Raw genomic sequence first — 17,930 nt, forward strand, 5'->3', positions numbered from 1 at the left:
TGTGAAATTACGAGCCTTCCTGTAAGCTTACAGATAGGAAAAAAATGTTATAAGACTGCTGATATGAAGCTTGCAATGGACAAGGTTGTTGTAAATGCTCAATGGCATGTTCATGGATACGGTAATATCACATCAATAATATGATAATGTCACATCAATAATACGGTAATTAATGTATATGGCAATATCATATCAATAAAAGAAAAACAAGTAAAAATCACAGAAAATGTCATTTATTCTATCTCTACATCATCTACAATGAAAGAGGAGGACGTCAGAGTACTGTTAGTAATGGATGAGTACGCTCTGCATGCTTCAAATGTTTTGAAATTAAGTTTTATTCCCGTTGTCCCGAGTAGCCCCAACCGACGGGGCTACTCGTGACAATCTCTATTTTGCGTCTGGCACCTTACGAATAGCATATGGAATTTTTTTTACACCGCCATTCGATAGCCCTGCCAATCAGCTATAAAATGAGACTAAACTTGTTTATGAAATGTTTCATCGTAAGAAGTTATTAACTGTTATTTAAAACTAATCGTTCAAATCTGTCCCGAGTAGCCCTGGTTGACGGTATGTTATTGTGGTGCCATAAAAATTGTAAGAAGCAATATGTGGGTATAATAAAAATGTTTGTGAAGGGTATTTTGTTGTGGGCCATAACAATTTATGGTGTTAGAGAAAGCATATTTTAGTTGATATTGTGTAAAGTTTTTAAACATACCTAATATGGTTCCAAAATTGAATTTGTATTCATAAATTGAATCTATAAATTTCTCCCCAGATTTTTTGGCAAAAACGCTTACGTTTCTATAGCTTTTCATGCTCTTTTTGTGCATGCAGAATTAATCCATGTGAAAACAAGATGCTGCCAGAAATGCAGGATCTGCACCTTTGGGTGCGGCCAGAAATATTTGAGCTGGGAGTTCTGCCTATTGTCATCCCTGAGAAGATATCTGTTGAGGTAATGTTATCAATGCGCAATAAATTCAAACATTAGTTAAAGCTTTTAATCTCTAAATTCTTCTAGTTGCATTACTTTGGAGAAGATGTAGATTTGTAGTCAATATTTGAATGTTATATCTGACATGGCTATAACCATATTTTTGGAGTCGCTCAACCCTTTATATTGAAAAATGTGTTCCATGAACTGCTATAGAAACTGAAGCTCTACAAAGTAAGGAATAAGGTTTTTAAATGCCAAATAAGTGATTTGCATTTTTTAACTATGGTACCTCCTTTATTATAAACAATACACCCTTTGCAGTAGCATTCTATAATTTTTCTCTGCTTTCACTAACAAATGCCATACACCAATTACAGTCAATCTTTTAATATTTCCCTGGATCTAATCCCTCTGTGTTAAGTAGTGGTCACAGGTTTGCTTACTAAACTTTGCAAGTACCAAATCTGTGAGATCTGAGCCCATGCAAACTATGGACCTCTGTTATGCAATTTGAAGGGAATCAATCACGAATATAACAATGAGCTAGGACTGTTCTATTTCTCATGCTTTGAGCTAGTAGAGTCTTGATATGTAGGTTATTTCTGCCTGTTATGGTATACGTTTTGAAATAATATTTAAAAGTGATTAATTCAAGATATTGAGATGCATTTGGCTTGTTATTGTTCTCAACCTGAGAAAAGGATGCAATATCATGTAAAAATCTTTATAAAAAATTCATTATTTTTTTTGCATTTCAGTTCATCATGTCATTGATAATGATTTCTTAGTTAAATAGTAAAGTTAAAGGGTTAGAAAATGTTTATTTTACCTCATGATATTGATCAAGTTTAGCTATCATTAATTAATTATTGATATTAATAGTATTACATGAGTGGTGTGATTTCAACTGATAATCATTCATTATACACTTTCAGATGTTGTCTAAATTGCTGCATCATGCCCGAGAACTTGGTGAACGAGGCTATCCCACCATGACGTATGAGACTTGGAACCATCTTGCTATCAGAAAAGTAAATATAAGACATTAAGCTTAAAAAATATATTACAAATGTGTTTTAATAATTTTTGGTAACATTGTGTAATTAAATTAACAAATAACTGGACATGTGGATATGCAGATTGTTTATCTGCTTGTGTGCCCCTGGTCTACCACTAATTATCCAAGCATTAAAACATGGCTTCGTTGACATCAGCCATTCTGCACTAATCAATACTAGACAAAATGTTGACCAAACACTCCATATTTTATTATTGTTGGCCTTAGATGTCACCCATAATAGAACTCTTACATAATCAGAAGTTGGAGTAAAGTTTTGTAGGAAATCACGACTCACATAGGTATATACGGTATCAAGTGAAATAGGGAAGTCATAGCAATCTGTGCTACTTTTGTCACAAACCCTTCATCTTGGTTCATCTGCTGCTAGTTACCAATTTGTGTATTTTTTTCTGAACTGTCAATTTCAAAGCAAATTATTTGGTTTCTGTGGAGCTCTTTCTTATGGATGAAATTCAAATTTATCTCGATTTTTTCTGTAGTTAATGCTCTTTTTGGTATTGATTAACAGAAACTTTTGGTGTCGCACTGCATTAGACAGCAAAGGGATAAGACTTAGAGTTAACAAAAATGAAATTCAAAACTTTCAGACTCAGAGTTATTAACAAGAACTGAGCACTAGGTTATTAGGTATCTATTAATTGTGTTTTCAAGCCATCGCATGCAAATTGTTCTTTAGGATGTAGTTTGTGTTACTATGGTACTTATATTACAGGTGATATTTGACCTAACCATTACTTATGATCAGATGGGCCTGAGTCAGGAGTGCTGCGAGGTGATGTTTCTCAACTGCCAGCTCTTCTCTCAGCAGCTGCCTCCTCAACAGGATGAAGGTGCTTCATTGTGTCCTAAGTTATTCATCTGATACTTCATCTCAGTTCAAAGTTAATTCATAATGGAGCAGGGTTGGTGATTTTTTTGATTTTTTCAAAAAAATAAAAAAAAAATAAAAAATCAATGATTTTTTTATTTTTTCATGATTTTTTATATTTTTTCATGATTTTTTTGATTTATTTGATTTTTTTTATTTTTTCAACTTTTTTCTCTTTTTGAAGTGTTATTTTTTATGTTGCAATTAGCCTACTAACAATAACAGTATATGGATCATAATGGATGGCTAATAAGGGCACTTATTGCCTTCAATAATGGCCAACAGCTGTCTCTTATACACATCTAGATGTGTATAAGAGACAGATTTATACTAAACCATGAATAACAATACCTCAATATAAATTAAAGACTGCCACTCAATATATTTAAATATATGAAAAAATCGAAAAAATAAAAAAAATCATGATTTTTTTTTAAAAAATCAAGTGATTTAATCACATGATTTAATCATTTTGATTTAATCATTTTGATTTAATCATTGCCAACCCTGTAATGGAGATGTTCATAGACATGACGAGTTCCACCCTAGACTAGCTTGTTCGTACCAGCACCGAAAGATTTACACTCTACCATGGCCTCTTGTCCTTACAGGGAAAGATGTCTTTCACAACACTTGCTGACCCACACAACACTTATAAATGTGTTACATAGTACAAAAGATTACAATAGTCAATACGGTATGTAGCATACATTAAGCTCAATAATTCTGCCCTGTTCAAATGGCATAACTATTTACTGTGCTGAATGGAATGGCTCGTAACCTCCTGCACCAAATAATTACTATCTGAGCTAAGGAGAGCAGGATTAGGAATATGTAGTCAATTGATACCTAGCATGTGATGGAGAAATATGCATTCGAAACTATTGTGGAAAGGGTTATTATGTGACTGTAAATTCAGTGGCCTGTGTTGTGGGAAATTTTTGTTTTATTCTCTAGCCAGCTTGCGGTATTATCTCTGTGAGCTCTAATGCAGTTGTAGGTATTGCATGAAGTTATACTATTGGTAAGCTTCAATTATTTTATTGTGTGAAATATTATCTTTTGAAAGTCATGTAAGTAAGTACATGTGACTCGTGTGTTAACGTTAGGTGAGTCAGACATGCTGGTCGCATATCTCATTAATAAAACGATTGCCCCGAGACATGGTGACATGGGACTCTGTGGTACATATGTATATTTTTGACGCGGTGTATATTATATGGGGTACGCGGGGGTGTGTATATGAAGGGTTATGCGGGGGTGTGTATATGAAGGGGTATGCGGGGGTGTGTATAACTGTATATGAAGGGGTATGCGGGGGTGTGTATATGGAGGGGTACGCGAGGGTGTGTATATTTTGACACGGATTGCCCCCAGACACGGTGACATGGGACTCTGTGGTGTGGACCCTGGAGCTCATCACGATGCTGTACATCCAGCGGGTGACCAGCGCCCACCCCCGCGTCCTGGCCCGGCAGACGTCCCTGCACCTGCTCACCAACGACCCCTGGCCTGCCACCGTCACGTCCAACAATGGCATGTCTCTTCTCATTAAAATCACTTGTTTGCTTGAATCGCAAGTTAAGCAAGAATTGAAATGCAGAGACAATACCACAAAAATTCACCATATCTTTATAAGAGAAAACGTTTCGGAGTCCAGCTCCTTCGTCAGTTCATAGCACAAAATTCTGTTCAATTTAATGACCTAACCGAATTTATGGCTCATATGACAGAGAATTATTAATGGCACGATGTATTGACTTAATCGAATTTATGGCTCATATGTCAGAGAATTATTAATGGTGCAATGTAATGACTTGATCGAATTTATGGCTCATACGTCAGAGAATTATTAATGACACAATGTAATGACTTGATCGAATTTATGGCTCATATGTCAGAGAATTATTAATGATACAATGTAATGACTTAATCGAATTTATTGCTCAAATGTCAGAGAATTATTAAAGACACAATGTAATGACTTGATCGAATTTATGGCTCATATGTCAGAGAATTATTAATTACACAACGTAATGACTTATCGATTTCATTGCATCTGACTCTTCCTTCCGAGTGTACCTGAAATTCGTTCTATAATTATTTATCCTGTATCGAACTATTTTGATAGTTCTTTCAACAATATTTTTCACAACCTATTCACTACTCACTTTTGTTTTAGATTTAATGTTTTCATCAATGACTATGTTATCATAATTTCTTTAACGTGTGCATTTGTCTACTATGCTTAGAAATAGTAAGAAATCATCTTTCCCATTATAAACTTAGCAGCACATCCCAGAGCTGCGGTCTCCTACGTTTTCTATGACTACAAGTCATAGGTTCTCTGATGGCTTAAACCATCAGAGGACCATAGACAGGATACTTTAGACGCCCCGTAGACATCCTTGCCACTGTTTCTTGTGACGCAGGTCAGCGTTGCATATTTCAACACACGTCCCACTTCTTCAAATTGTTTTACGCGAAGCATCTAATCAAAGAGTAAGAGTATGGATTGACATATCTGACCCCATTAGGCCAGAAATGAAAAATCAAGACTAGTTCTGCATTTTAAGAATTTATTGTGCTTCTCATAAAGACAGTTCTGACGGGTAACAACGTTGCAAGATGTGCTAGAATAGAATAGAAGTGTCAGCACTGAAGAAATAGTCCCATGCCTGTTGCCGATTCTTGAATTTTTCGTGACTTGATTCACAAGGGATCCGGCCTTTGGAACCCGATCTTTCCATAGCTGACGATTGATTGATATAGCTGCTGGACTTATTGCCTGGTCCGTAAGTTGCTAGGCAGTGAAGGACTAATGTGCTGCTGCTCACTCCCATTTATTTGCTGATTTATTAAAGTGGAATTTTCTCCATCACTGTTTTAGGTTATATGTATAAAAGTTTTCAAGTACTGATAACATTAAAACCGCGCAGGTGCTCCTGTGGCCGTGACCAGTGGAGCTGCGGTTAATGGATGCGGTGTGTCGAACAACCACGCCTCGTCTTCGTTCCCTGGGCTGGTCAAGAAGAAACTACCTGAGGAATATCATCTAAAATTCATCAAAGATTCGCTCTCAGAACTGCTTTCGCTACTGGCGGGGGTGCGTTTCATAATTTAATAGAATTTCATCTTGATTTGAAATGCATGTGTAAATAAGTAGATTGCAAATTTTTATTAACTAGACAATTTGTTTGAATTTCATGCTTTAGGATTAATAAGAAAAGCTAGCATGGATTTGCGGCGTGAATCGTGTTTCATTGATAGCTCTTAATGTTCCTAGCAAACGTCAGAAACGATTGTTTGGGGTCCTGCATTATGCAGATGTTCACACTCCATTATTGCTATGCATTGTGACCTTCCTTGTCTGAACTGAAACTTGTGACATTCAAGTGGTGAAAAATTGGTAAGATCCGAAGCATGATTATGTAAATAATCCCAATATATATTAGGCCATTCCTCAAAGATAACATCCATACCTACTACAATTATTAAATCAATAACCATTCGTGATCCATTTTAGGCGTCAAATTAACCTTCTGTAATTACTAAAAATGGTTAGTTGAATATAAATAAGCATTAAAGCCTTGCGAGCAGTAATATAACTGCTGGGTTATTTTGCTTTATAGGTGTTCCTTTTGTCAAGCGTGCTACCTCTCCTAGTACCAGCTGGTGTTGAGTGTGAAGGTTCTACTCAAGAGTGAGTTTGTCAAATAATAGACAAGATATACGTTAGCGGTCACACGAGTTAAGGTCGCTGGTATTTCAATTTCATTTATAGGTTAAAATAAAGGCGATTCTTGCTATAATTGAATATTGAAATAACTATTTTGCAATTATACAAGTCAAACAATGCTGGAACCACTGTTGTTGTTACAGTTGTTGCTCTGCTTTTCGATACCAATCGGTGTTTTCACGGATTTGCAACAGATAGTGAATACTAGTTGTTTAAATTGTGTGTACACCCACGTCTTTCATCGGGTAGATGGTCAAATTCTTATCTTTCCATTTTGTACAACAAATGAGAACTCAGAAATTCTGATACTCTCTGCACCTCTCGTTTGAAGGATAGAATAGTCTGAGTGTGAGTGCATGAAACGCTGAAGGTAAAAGAAATGGTGGCATAAAGTGGGCAGAGAAAAGAGGGAGACAATGGGACTGGGCGCAAGATTAGGTTGCTGATCGCTGCTTAGGTTTGAGTTAGTCGGTCAAGGTGGAAGGAATTATTTGTGAGTATGAACCATGGTACATAAGTGGATTTTTTGTCCTTAAACTATTTCTTTGTTTGCACAAGTGCATTAAGTGTTGCCAATCAACATGTCAGATGTTTGTTTTCGAAGGATGAGGATCTTTATTATGCACTGGTTTTCGAATGTGTTTGTGTTGAATGGCGTGATGCGTTTGTAGTGCTTCATGGTTGAGTGAGGATCGTCCTGCTGTTGTAAATTTTATATATTGAGTGGTGGCGGCCTGAAGTATTGTATGTTGAAGCTTCTAAGAGTAGGGGAGAAGCAATCCATTTGGTGACACCTTTGTGCAGCTGTAGTCGAAGACCCATGTGATTACTCATTGTATCCATTCTGTCTTTTGTGTTGTGTTCTTATGAACAACGTGCCATAAGTGTTCTTATGACACGTTGTCATGAGTGTTCATAACAACATAAGTGTTCATGACACGTTGTCATAAGTGTTCATAACAACATAAGTGTTCATGACACGTTGTCATAACAACGTGTCATAAGTGTTCTTATGAACAACGAGTGCAGATAACGTGTTTTGGTGCAATGGATGACTGAGTTTTTTTTTTTACAGCACGTGTCAGTAGAGGACAGTGAGAGCAGAGCCCAGAAGCGCAGATCTGGCGACTGGAAGAGCTTCAAAGACGTGCTGGGGTCCATGAGAGGCATGGGCGTCGTGGGCGTGGAGGTGGTGCGCGCTCTAGACATCCTCATCGGCGTCACCGCGCCCAACACGTACGTTTTACCTTAACATACGCGTACGTATGTTAGGGTAAAAACATTGTTAGCTTAACATAGTTCAGCTCTTCCAGCTGGTTCGGCAGAAACATTTTGCTGGAAGAGTTACTTACGAGTAGGATAATTTTAACTTGGAAATGCAACCGCGGTGTCAGGTGCCATATTAATTGTTACTACTATATTATACTATTATGTTAAGTTACTATGCAAATGTGACGAGAGGTGCGTACAGTCCTCCACCGCAGTACGAAGCGTCATAGGAACGAAATTTATATTTTCGTTTCATATTCATTTCGTGGCGCAGAATTTTCATCTAAAAAAGGTGCTGCAAGGCTATTCAATTGCCTAGGCTGCTCGTGGTTTGTATGCATTTATACCTCCATTTTTAAGTCTTTTTAAAGTGATCGAATAATTTTAGAAGCTTCTAGTTAAAATGGGAGGCTATTTGATTTTTGGTTGAGATACAAAATTTGAAATTTCTCAGTAATTTAATTCGTACGCTAGGGATGCCGGTAATTATAATATACTAGTTCGGTAATTGCCACGCCGCGAAAGACGAAATTCTGAACAGATTTATATTATTATCCTGATTATTAGTATCTCACCGTAATTTTGAAGTTGGGCTGCTCATCAGTCTTGAAAAAACTTCTGATGTTTTTGATACTGATTTTGATCTGCGTTGAAGGCTTGATTAAATGGCTATCGGCGTATCGCTAAAGATAGTAGGAAAATTTGATGCAAAATGTGCAGCCGGCATGCCGCAACCGTCTTGCCACAACCGGTGTGCCAAAACCGTCTTGCCACAACCGGTGTGCCAAAACCGTCTTGCCACAACCGGTGTGCCAAAACCGTCTTGTCACAACCGGTGTGCCAAAACCGTCTTGTCACAACCGGTGTGCCAAAACCGTCTTGTCACAACCGGTGTGCCAAAACCGTCTTGTCACAACCGGTGTGCCAAAACCGTCTTGTCACAACCGGTGTGCCAAAACCGTCTTGTCACNCAACCGGCGTGCCGCAACCGATTTGCCGCAACCGGTGTGCCACAACCGGCGTGCCGCAACCGATTTGCTGCAACCGGCGTGCCACAACCGGCGTGCCACAACCGATTTGCCGCAACCGGTGTTCCGTAACCGTTGTGTTACCAAATGCACCACTACAACGTTTACGTTACCGATCATTCAATGTTAATTCAGTCAATTCCAATTCAAAATAAATCGTTATTACTTTGTTTTAATGAAAACATTCTGTTGCTCAGGAGTGGTGTTAAACTGCTGGACGCCGCTATTGACAAGTCGTTCTCCTACCAATCAGGATATCTTAGCAAGAAAAATACATTCCAAAAGGGGTGAGTCTTTATTATTTTATACTGTTTACACACTCTGAATGTTATTATTGAATTTGAGCTGGGAATGAGCTCTCCACTAATGAACTGGAGCCTTTTTCATATTTTAACTAAATCAGTAAATTTTCATCGTACTTACTAAACTCATCCATTATTAAAAACGAGCCATATCAGTCATATCACATACCTTCTAAGTCCATTTCCTCCACATATTACAAGCTGGGACAGCTCGCGTAATTTGCTCTCGTAAATAAATGTTGAATAAGTGATATTATATGACGGCCATACGGACTCGCTAAGCAGCACAAATCTCTGCATTGCATGTCATGGTGCATTATCACGATTTGATTATCAATTTTTAGAGAAATCATTGCCTCGATGTATGATTTTTTTATGATAAAAACGTTGATAATTTGTTATTAATTGTCATATGATGAGCTCGCTGTAATCTTTTTTCTTAACCTGATGATCGGGCTCTATTTCTGCCGGTACTGTTATTACAGTTAATTCGTCATGAATGACGTTAGTGTTTTGAACTCATTCACAATCCAAATTGAGTTATTTGTCATGAATTTAATTTTTATATTTACCGCCAGTGGGGAATCAACTTTTAATTAATTGGAGACTTGATTTTTAGGAATGATTGTACCCTTGACTCATCATTGAGTGTGCAAGTATGACATACTTAATTTAATGATTTGAACGAATCATCCATTCGGGATTAAATTTCATGGTTAATATAAAATTAAATAATTGTTTTATATTAAGATTGAGGTAAATGTGAGTGGATTATTCGATAGTGTACTATGAAGCTTTAAAGCATTTTGCCGTGGCCAGTCTGTTCGAGCAGTGGGTGCTGGGGCGGCTGGATTGGTCCCCGCACGGCGAGTGGCTGTGCACGCGACGCGGGCAGCGCCTGCACTGGCCGGTGGTCGCTGCCTCGCCCCACCACAGGCTGCACTGCCACCCGCACCTGCCTGCACCTGCGTCAGTAGCCCGACAACAAACCCTGTTGAATGTTGCAGCTATTATTGCACGCAATAATTAATAATTTAATAATTTTGCAATAATAATTTCACAGCGGAGGTCGCTGCTTCGCCCCACCACAGGCTGCACTGCCACCTGCACCTGCGTCAGTAGCCCGATAACAAACCGTGTTATATGTTGCAGCAATTGTTACACGCAATAATTAATAATTTATGCAATAATAATCGCACAGGAATTATTGCGCGCAATGCAGCACACATGTTGCACGCAACATGTGTGCTCGGTATTATTTTGGTTTGAAGATTGTGAACCACCACATAACCTCGGCCCTACAGCTCTGGAGCGACCCCCTGTCGGTGGTGTCGTACTTGCGCGAGGGGGGTCTCTTGTAAAATGAGACCGGGGAACCACAACAACAACAACTCGGTATAAACAATTGTTACACGCACAGGGCATGATGTGTGCTTGGTGTATATTGGCTACTGAAACACCACGAGTTTCTTAAGCTAAATCAAATGAAAATATTACTATTTATTACATGTTGTATTACTGTTTAATTTTTGTGTAGTGTAGCGCTGTTTATTGTTGGTGCAATCTAGTGCTGTGCAGTCATCGTATTTTATTAGTTGTGTCATGTATTATAATTTAAAGATTAAAATAGATTAGAAGATAAAGATTATTAATCTTTATTTTTATCGTGTGGTTTATTTAGTTGATGTTGTTGCAGGCGAGAGCGGTTGGTGTGCATCAGTGACATGATCGAAGGCATCACAGTGCACCTCGGGGACGCCGCCACCAACACCACACCAAAGAAACCTGCGCGACAACCTGACCTCGGGTCATCCTCTCCAAATATTCCTGCTGATCCTTCTGCTTCTGTTGCTGTAAACCGTGACCAAACTCATCCTTCGACCGGACTTATGTTGGCGAAGGATGTTGCAGGAAGAGAAATTTTAATTCCTGATAGTGTTAATCTTAGACGAAAATTGGAAGTCAACGCAGGACTATCAGAGAATTTAGATGTGAACATTACGGATGTGGAGGCTCATAAAGTTCCAGAAGAAAATTGCCCTAATTCATCGACAGCGCCGAAAAACGTAAATAATAATTCTCAAGATTCTGCATTAAATAATCTTGATGCTGATTATAGAAGAGCACATAACGGCATTGATGTAGCGCTGTGTGATAATTTTATTTCAACAAATTCTGGCACAAAAGGCGCCAGCCACGCGCCTCTGAACCGCAGTTTGTCTGCGCCTTCGTCGGAGGCGTTCAGCGACTCTCCGCCTGCGCTGCCCCGGCGCTCGCTGTCATTGACGGACGTCTCTCGGCCGGCGCTCCTGGACGTCAAGATCAGACGTTGCACCAAGTCCCAGATATACATTCTACAGCCGCTACGGTGCGCAGGAACATAATCTTTTATAATTAACCTTATCAGAGTATTTTCCTATTTTCTGGCTAAATTTATAGGTCATCATTACAGTCGCACAACTAGTATGGTGTTTTCGCCACTTCTTTGTTTTGCACTAGTATCCTACAATTTTATGATTGTCGTCAAATCTGTGTTAATGATTTATTTCTTGCCTTTTGTTATAGGTACTTTTTGTTCTTTCCAATAAACAATTTGGTGTGCTTGGAATATATTTACATATATTTTACTCTGATTGTAATGACAATAACCGATTTTAGAGTTATAATAATTGTTAAAATCGGTCATTGCTGCATCGTGTAATGCAGGCACGTGTTGCTGCACCGACTGCACGACACCAAAGTGGTGCTGGGGCCCGTGCAGGGGCGTCTCCGGCTGCAGGAGTGCCGTAACGTGACCGTCGTCGCCCCCGCCCGCAGCGTCGTCATCTCCGAATGCCGCAGCGTAGCGCTGTGCACCCTCACCCCACACCGCCCCTTGCTGCTGGAGGGCTCCTCCAGTTCAGGTCTCAGGATTATTTTTATTCATTGTATTTAGTGAAGGAAACGTTTACACCGCCCCTTGCTGCTGGAGGGCTCCTCTAGTTCAGGTCTCAGGAATATTTTTATTCATTGTATTGAGTGAAGGAAACGTTTATACCGCCCCTTGCTGCTGGAGGGCTCCTCTAGTTCAGGTCTCAGGATTATTTTTATTCATTGTATTGAGTGAAGGAAACGTTTATACCGCCCCTTGCTGCTGGAGGGCTCCTCCAGTTCAGGTCTCAGGATTATTTTTATTCATTGTATTAATGGAAGAAACGTTAATAGAGGGGGAAACTGTTGCACAGATTTGGAAAATACGTGAGAGATTTTGCGCAGAGTTGGAAAAATCACGTATGCTACTAATTGATGGCGTTCTGCTCGATGGATTAAAGTACGGAACTCAATGAACGTCGAACGTTTTCTTTGTCTAGAAGTTAGAAATATGCTGAACTTTAGAGTGGTTTTCTGTAGATTTCGAGCGTTTCCGATTGTCCAAAAGCAAGGAAATCATTTGAAGTTATTTAGTTTAGGAATGTATTTTAGGTTTCTCCTTGTATATTATTTTCGCTAGTTACTTTTTATGTATAGTTTTTTCCTTCCTGCGCACCTATCAGTTTGGCAGGCGGCTGGTCTGCCACCAAACTGATTACCGAACTGAGCCCGCGAGGCGGCCACCGAGGTTAACCGAAGACATCGCGTGACCATTTTTGTTACCACGATGCGGCTTAAAAGCTCCATGCTAACAATTCTTGCTTTCATCAAATAATCTTTTGATAGTATAGTAGTCGTGATCTGAATTTTTTTTATTGTTTTTAATTTCTCACCATTCCATGAAAATTTCTATGCCCCTGCATGCATGCATTCATTTTACTTTAGTTTCGGGTTGTGCGAAGTGTCATCTTTTTTTATATAAACTTATTTACAGTGTTCTAATCATCCATATACATCAATGTCACTAACCTTATTACTGCATTTACGCTTAATTACCTTGTAATGCATGACAGGTCTGAGTTCAGTGACGGGTCACCAGAGCGTGACACTGGGACCGCTCAACCTGCACTACCCCAAACTGATGCTCCACTTGAGCCTCGCCCGCCTCAGAGCCCACGACAACAAGTGGAACCTGCCCCTCAGACTCGGTACGCGCGAGCTAAACTCCAATGCAAAATAAATTATAAGGATTTAATCCTTTATCAATCAATCCTTTATAATCCTTTATCAATAATCAGTGTAATTCGTACGGAACCTTCCCCTCAGACTCGGTACGCTCGAGCTGAACTCCATAGCGAAGTAAATTATAGGGATTTATTCTTTTGTGCGCGGATTCGTCATCGTAAATGCTATTCTTACGGAACTTGCCTCTCAGACTTCATTTCATCGTCGTCAATGCTATTCGTACGGAACCTGCCGCTCAGACTCTGTACGCGCGAGCTAAACTCCACAGCGAAGTAAATTATAAGGATTTAATCCTTTGTGTGCGGATTCATTTACCGTCGCCAATGTTATTCGTACATAAAGGCTTGGAACAGAGAGGTCACGTTAGTGCACAAAGGGTATTTTGAATGGCGGTGCGCTATCACCGGTAAGAAAGGCATAAAGACTTGTGCTTGATAACTTTGACTTATTTGAGAGTTGATGTGAGAGCATTCTAAAGTATAACTGAAGTCTTTATTATTACCAAGGTTCTTTCAATGAGATGTTTGTTGAACAATGTATCTTGGGATGATTTTATGTGTTGCGCTGTGGGGAACTTAAGATATGGAAATATGTGTTGCCAAATATGGAAAGAAAAGTGAGAAATAATGAAGGTTAAGAAAAAGCTTTAAAAATTTGCATTTAAATAAAGTAAATTGAGTATTTGAACTGTATAATGCTGTTTTATTTGGGATACCATCGGCTTCTATATTATTGGTTCTACATGCTAAGATAAATGTCGTAGCAAACTGGGCCTATTTTGAATTGGTCAACCCTCGTCAGGCAGCATTATTCTACAATGCTATAATCGTATATAGTGTAGATACATTTGTGTCGATGCGGTGCTTAATTGCTACAACCGTATCTAGTCTATAAATGAAACTACATTTGCATCTATGTAGCCCGACAGTTGCGTCGTGTGTCTATTTATCTTTTGCTTGCTATTACTCTTATGTGTGACGTGCCCTCGAAGTTCGTTTGAACCAGACGCCACGATAAATGCTTCGTAGAATAATGATAATAATAATAAGTAACATAAATTGCGTCCCCAGGCGGAGACGGGCGATGTGAGCCGAGCGAGTGCGGTCTGCTGAGTCCCGACGAGTTTCAACTTCAGACGCTGCCGTTCTTCCCGGCGCTTGTGGACGGCAGGCCGCCCCTGCTGCCGCCTGGGCTGCCCAACGCCTATTGTCAGGTGATGAACTTCTCTTGTTTTGTGCCTTGTTTGTATTTTTTTATATTCGTATCTTTGTATTCAGCTTAAAATATTGTGAGTATAATTTCAACACATCAAGCTTATCAATGTTGACCCTGCAATAATGCAGAAAATGCACTGTAAATCCCTTAGAAATTGTGCCTTGCATGTTCTGTCCTGCGTATTTGTATTTTCATCTTTGTATTCATCCGCTACTGTATTCATCTTTTAAGTATTGTATTCTTGCATACATTCATTACCCGTTGTTTCTTTGAATTGTTTGTGCAATGGGAAAGTTGTTAGTGTCATTGCAAACGCTTGCTGAGAGGTGAGATTTGTGAATTTGAGTTCCAAGAGTTACACGATTCAACTATTATTGTATTTGCGGTGATTTACAAAGATGGATTTTATGATTTTATTTTTAACGACCCCTTTGATATGAAACTCGGTTTCACATTCATTTCTTTTTGACGGGCTTCGGTGACAATCACGAGGCTTAGTTTTCGTTGACTTTCTCGGCACCTAAATTGACCTCAGATGTGTGGGTGGTCGTGTTCTTACTGATATTTGCTGTGGTGGTAGAGCGTGATATTCATTGACCTCAGAAGATGCTCATCGATGTGGTCGTTTTCTTACTAATATTAATAATATTTCTTGTGGCCGCAGAGCGTGATATTCATTGACCTCAGAAGATGCTCATCGCTGTGGTCGTGTTCTCACTAATATTAATAATATTTGTTGTGGTGGCAGAGCGTGAAGGCGAGCCAGGCGGCCGTGATGAGCGTGAGGGCTGAGATGCGTGAGGCTTGCTTGTCGCCCCAGCAACGCTCCGTCCTGCAGCGAGCCATCGACCAGCGCTTCAAGGTACGTGGCACTATTCTTAAGTTTAATTTTTAAAATATAAATTTCTTCCATAATGTAAATGTCAATGTGTTGGATTTGGTGTTTGGTCATATCTTTATTAAATAAGAAACCATACGTAAACTTGATCTGTTATATGGACTTGACTTCTATGGGTGGTCAAAATTTTCGGGATTCAATGAATTTGTATAGATTTGTTCAACTTCAACACTCATACATGTCTTCACGTATGTTCGGATATTCTTCGCTTATTTACATATATTTTTTTCGGTTTCAGGCTTGGTTGCGAGAAACTGGCAAGGAAATTGAGTTGGATCTCTTGAATAAATTGTCTGATCACCTACGTCTTCAGGTCGTCTCATAGATAAATACTGATGCCTAATTATCGCGTGTCCCATAATATTGTGATTGCGGGTTTGAACACAGGCACGTCTCAGGCTCTATCTACAATTAAACTCCAAATTCCGTTGGGAACTTGACTGTGAGGGCTGATAGATTTTAATTTGAAGTCGAATGGAATCAGCTGTTGATGGTCAACGTTCAACGGTTAGGGCTCGGTCTGTAGAAACTTTCTTTCTACAGTACAATGGCATTAGGGTCATAATTCAATTTGAACCGTTGACAGCTAGCAAATTGGGCTAGTAGAAATTTTAATTTTTCAGTTTTTTTTACATTTTTTCACCATATAGCTTCGAACCAGCTGTCTGCGATGATTACCTTAGTAGCTTAGGGTTTAGTTATAGTAGCTTAGTGCCTTATCTTAGTTTGTATGTTGTCTAGGAATATTCGATTCTAGTCTCATACACGATCAAATTTCAGCAAATTGTGAAGTGGAAATTGTAAATTGCTAGGGTCCGCGGCCAGTTATTGTAGGTGGTTTGTTGCAGAGTTTCGATTGTCAGAACGCTTTAGTCGAGACGCGGTCCATCTATTTCGGAACTTTGAGTGGTCACACTAGGAAAGTTTTTAATAAAGCACGTGATGAACCTAATATATTGGATGGTCAGTAAGTTCTGTTAGAAACGTTGCTGCTAAGGAGGCTAGTGAAACTTTCAGTTTTCCCAATGAATGCATTTCCGACTAATTCAGTCAAGTGAAAAGAACCAAAGAAAAATCTCTTTGACCTAGCAGTTTTTATAACATAAGATATGTACAAATTACCTAAAATAGGTTATATTACATAGTGGTAACGACACCGGCTTGCTGTGCCTCCACCATGTTTTTCGCTCGCTGTCAAGGAAACGATGCACGATATTGTATTTTTATTTTCTCGTTTGTTCATGAATGATGCACATAATTTCCATCAACATCCAAACAGGCACAAAACCATTAAGGTACACAACGCTTATGACATTTAAATCGATGTGATGCAAGCTTCTAACGGCCGTGCGCCAACCCTGACTCTAGTAATGATTAAATGAACGGCATCACTCGTTAAATCTATCATAGCTGATTTTCATCCTATTCATCAGATAGAGTACCAGAAATGTGCACAATTCCTTACAATATATTCACAAATAAATTCATTTATTTTTACTGGTTATTAATAAGCTAATTTATTTTGTAATAAAATTGGTGTGAAAGGTGAACATTCAACTCTTTTACATAACTTAAAAATGTATAGTCATGTTTCCAGTCGTTAAACGTTGTTTAATTTCAATATGATCGTCAAATCCTTTGTGTTAGTGGACCCTGAACCTTTTTCGACTGCTACTCTAAGTGAGAGTGATACACCGTTGCCGTGAGGCGATATACGTGGATGAATGAGACACCTTGATTCTTCTCCTGAAGGTGATACGCGTTCGTCGCGGATAGGGGCGATGAAAACAAGACAAAACTGATAACGATAGCCGTTAATTGAAGGGAAGACGAAAAATGCATGCAGAAGTAACCTGGTACTACGGAAGCTCGATCACGAGGGAACATTAGCGTAGATTCGCTCGTCCAATTCATGCCAGATGAGAGAGATCTGCATTTTGCAGGCAGAAATACATGACCGGCCACAGTCTACACACCAAAACATCGCTGAACATGAAAAGGAGGAAGAAAATTATGACTTCGATTAGGCATTGCCTTCAGCTTACGTTCTTCGCCTGTAACTGCAAGTTAATGCGATCGCTGCGAGCTACAGTCTTGCAGCGCTTGAAATGTCGGTTTGAATAACGCCGAATATTATTCAAATTTAGTCTTCAATGACGCAGAAGATTCTCAACGGTGCATAGAAATAGACAGCTTAGCGATACATACAGTGATGAGTGGTATGAAAATAGGTATCTATATGAGATTCTGATGACATTTTGTAAAATGATAATATTTATGTACACAGAAGTAAAAGTTTAAGATGCGAAAAAAGTTTAAGATGCCGTAACTAAATTTTGTCGCATTATGTTACTCTTATGCAAGATTTCGCAAAACGGAGCAATAATGATTTAGAGCAAACCTCGAATAGCCTCAAGTTCACCAAGTTGACAAAATAAATTTTCATGACCGTTGGCGTGCATATCATCCGAAAGGCTGAAAGCCACGCA

General features: G+C 39.0%; 1 protein-coding gene across 1 annotated transcript; it reads left to right on the plus strand.

Annotated features, from left to right (window-relative positions):
* The first annotated feature begins 789 nt into the window (after positions 1 to 789).
* LOC108679030 (TBCC domain-containing protein 1) lies at positions 790 to 16,656 on the plus strand. Its single transcript, XM_018167539.2, has 14 exons — positions 790 to 964; positions 1,882 to 1,977; positions 2,773 to 2,857; positions 4,273 to 4,431; positions 5,835 to 6,001; positions 7,710 to 7,870; positions 9,129 to 9,218; positions 10,053 to 10,202; positions 10,930 to 11,601; positions 11,940 to 12,136; positions 13,157 to 13,291; positions 14,399 to 14,541; positions 15,292 to 15,405; positions 15,680 to 16,656. Exons 1-14 carry the CDS (start codon positions 866 to 868, stop codon positions 15,764 to 15,766), a joined length of 2,355 nt encoding a protein of 784 aa, XP_018023028.1. The 5' UTR covers positions 790 to 865; the 3' UTR covers positions 15,767 to 16,656.
* Positions 16,657 to 17,930: the final 1,274 nt, after the last annotated feature.

This window comes from Hyalella azteca, unplaced genomic scaffold (assembly GCF_000764305.2).
Source record: "Hyalella azteca isolate HAZT.00-mixed unplaced genomic scaffold, Hazt_2.0.2 contig10134, whole genome shotgun sequence".
Taxonomy (NCBI): domain Eukaryota; kingdom Metazoa; phylum Arthropoda; class Malacostraca; order Amphipoda; family Hyalellidae; genus Hyalella; species Hyalella azteca.

Excerpts from the sequence above, each read along its gene's own strand:
- LOC108679030 (XM_018167539.2), top strand. The coding sequence starts at position 866 with ATGCTGCCAGAAATGCAGGATCTGCACCTTTGGGTGCGGCCAGAAATA. Across the intron at positions 965-1,881 it reads CTGAGAAGATATCTGTTGAG|ATGTTGTCTAAATTGCTGCA; the intron begins GTAATGTTATCA and ends ATACACTTTCAG. Across the intron at positions 6,002-7,709 it reads TGCTTTCGCTACTGGCGGGG|CACGTGTCAGTAGAGGACAG; the intron begins GTGCGTTTCATA and ends TTTTTTTTACAG.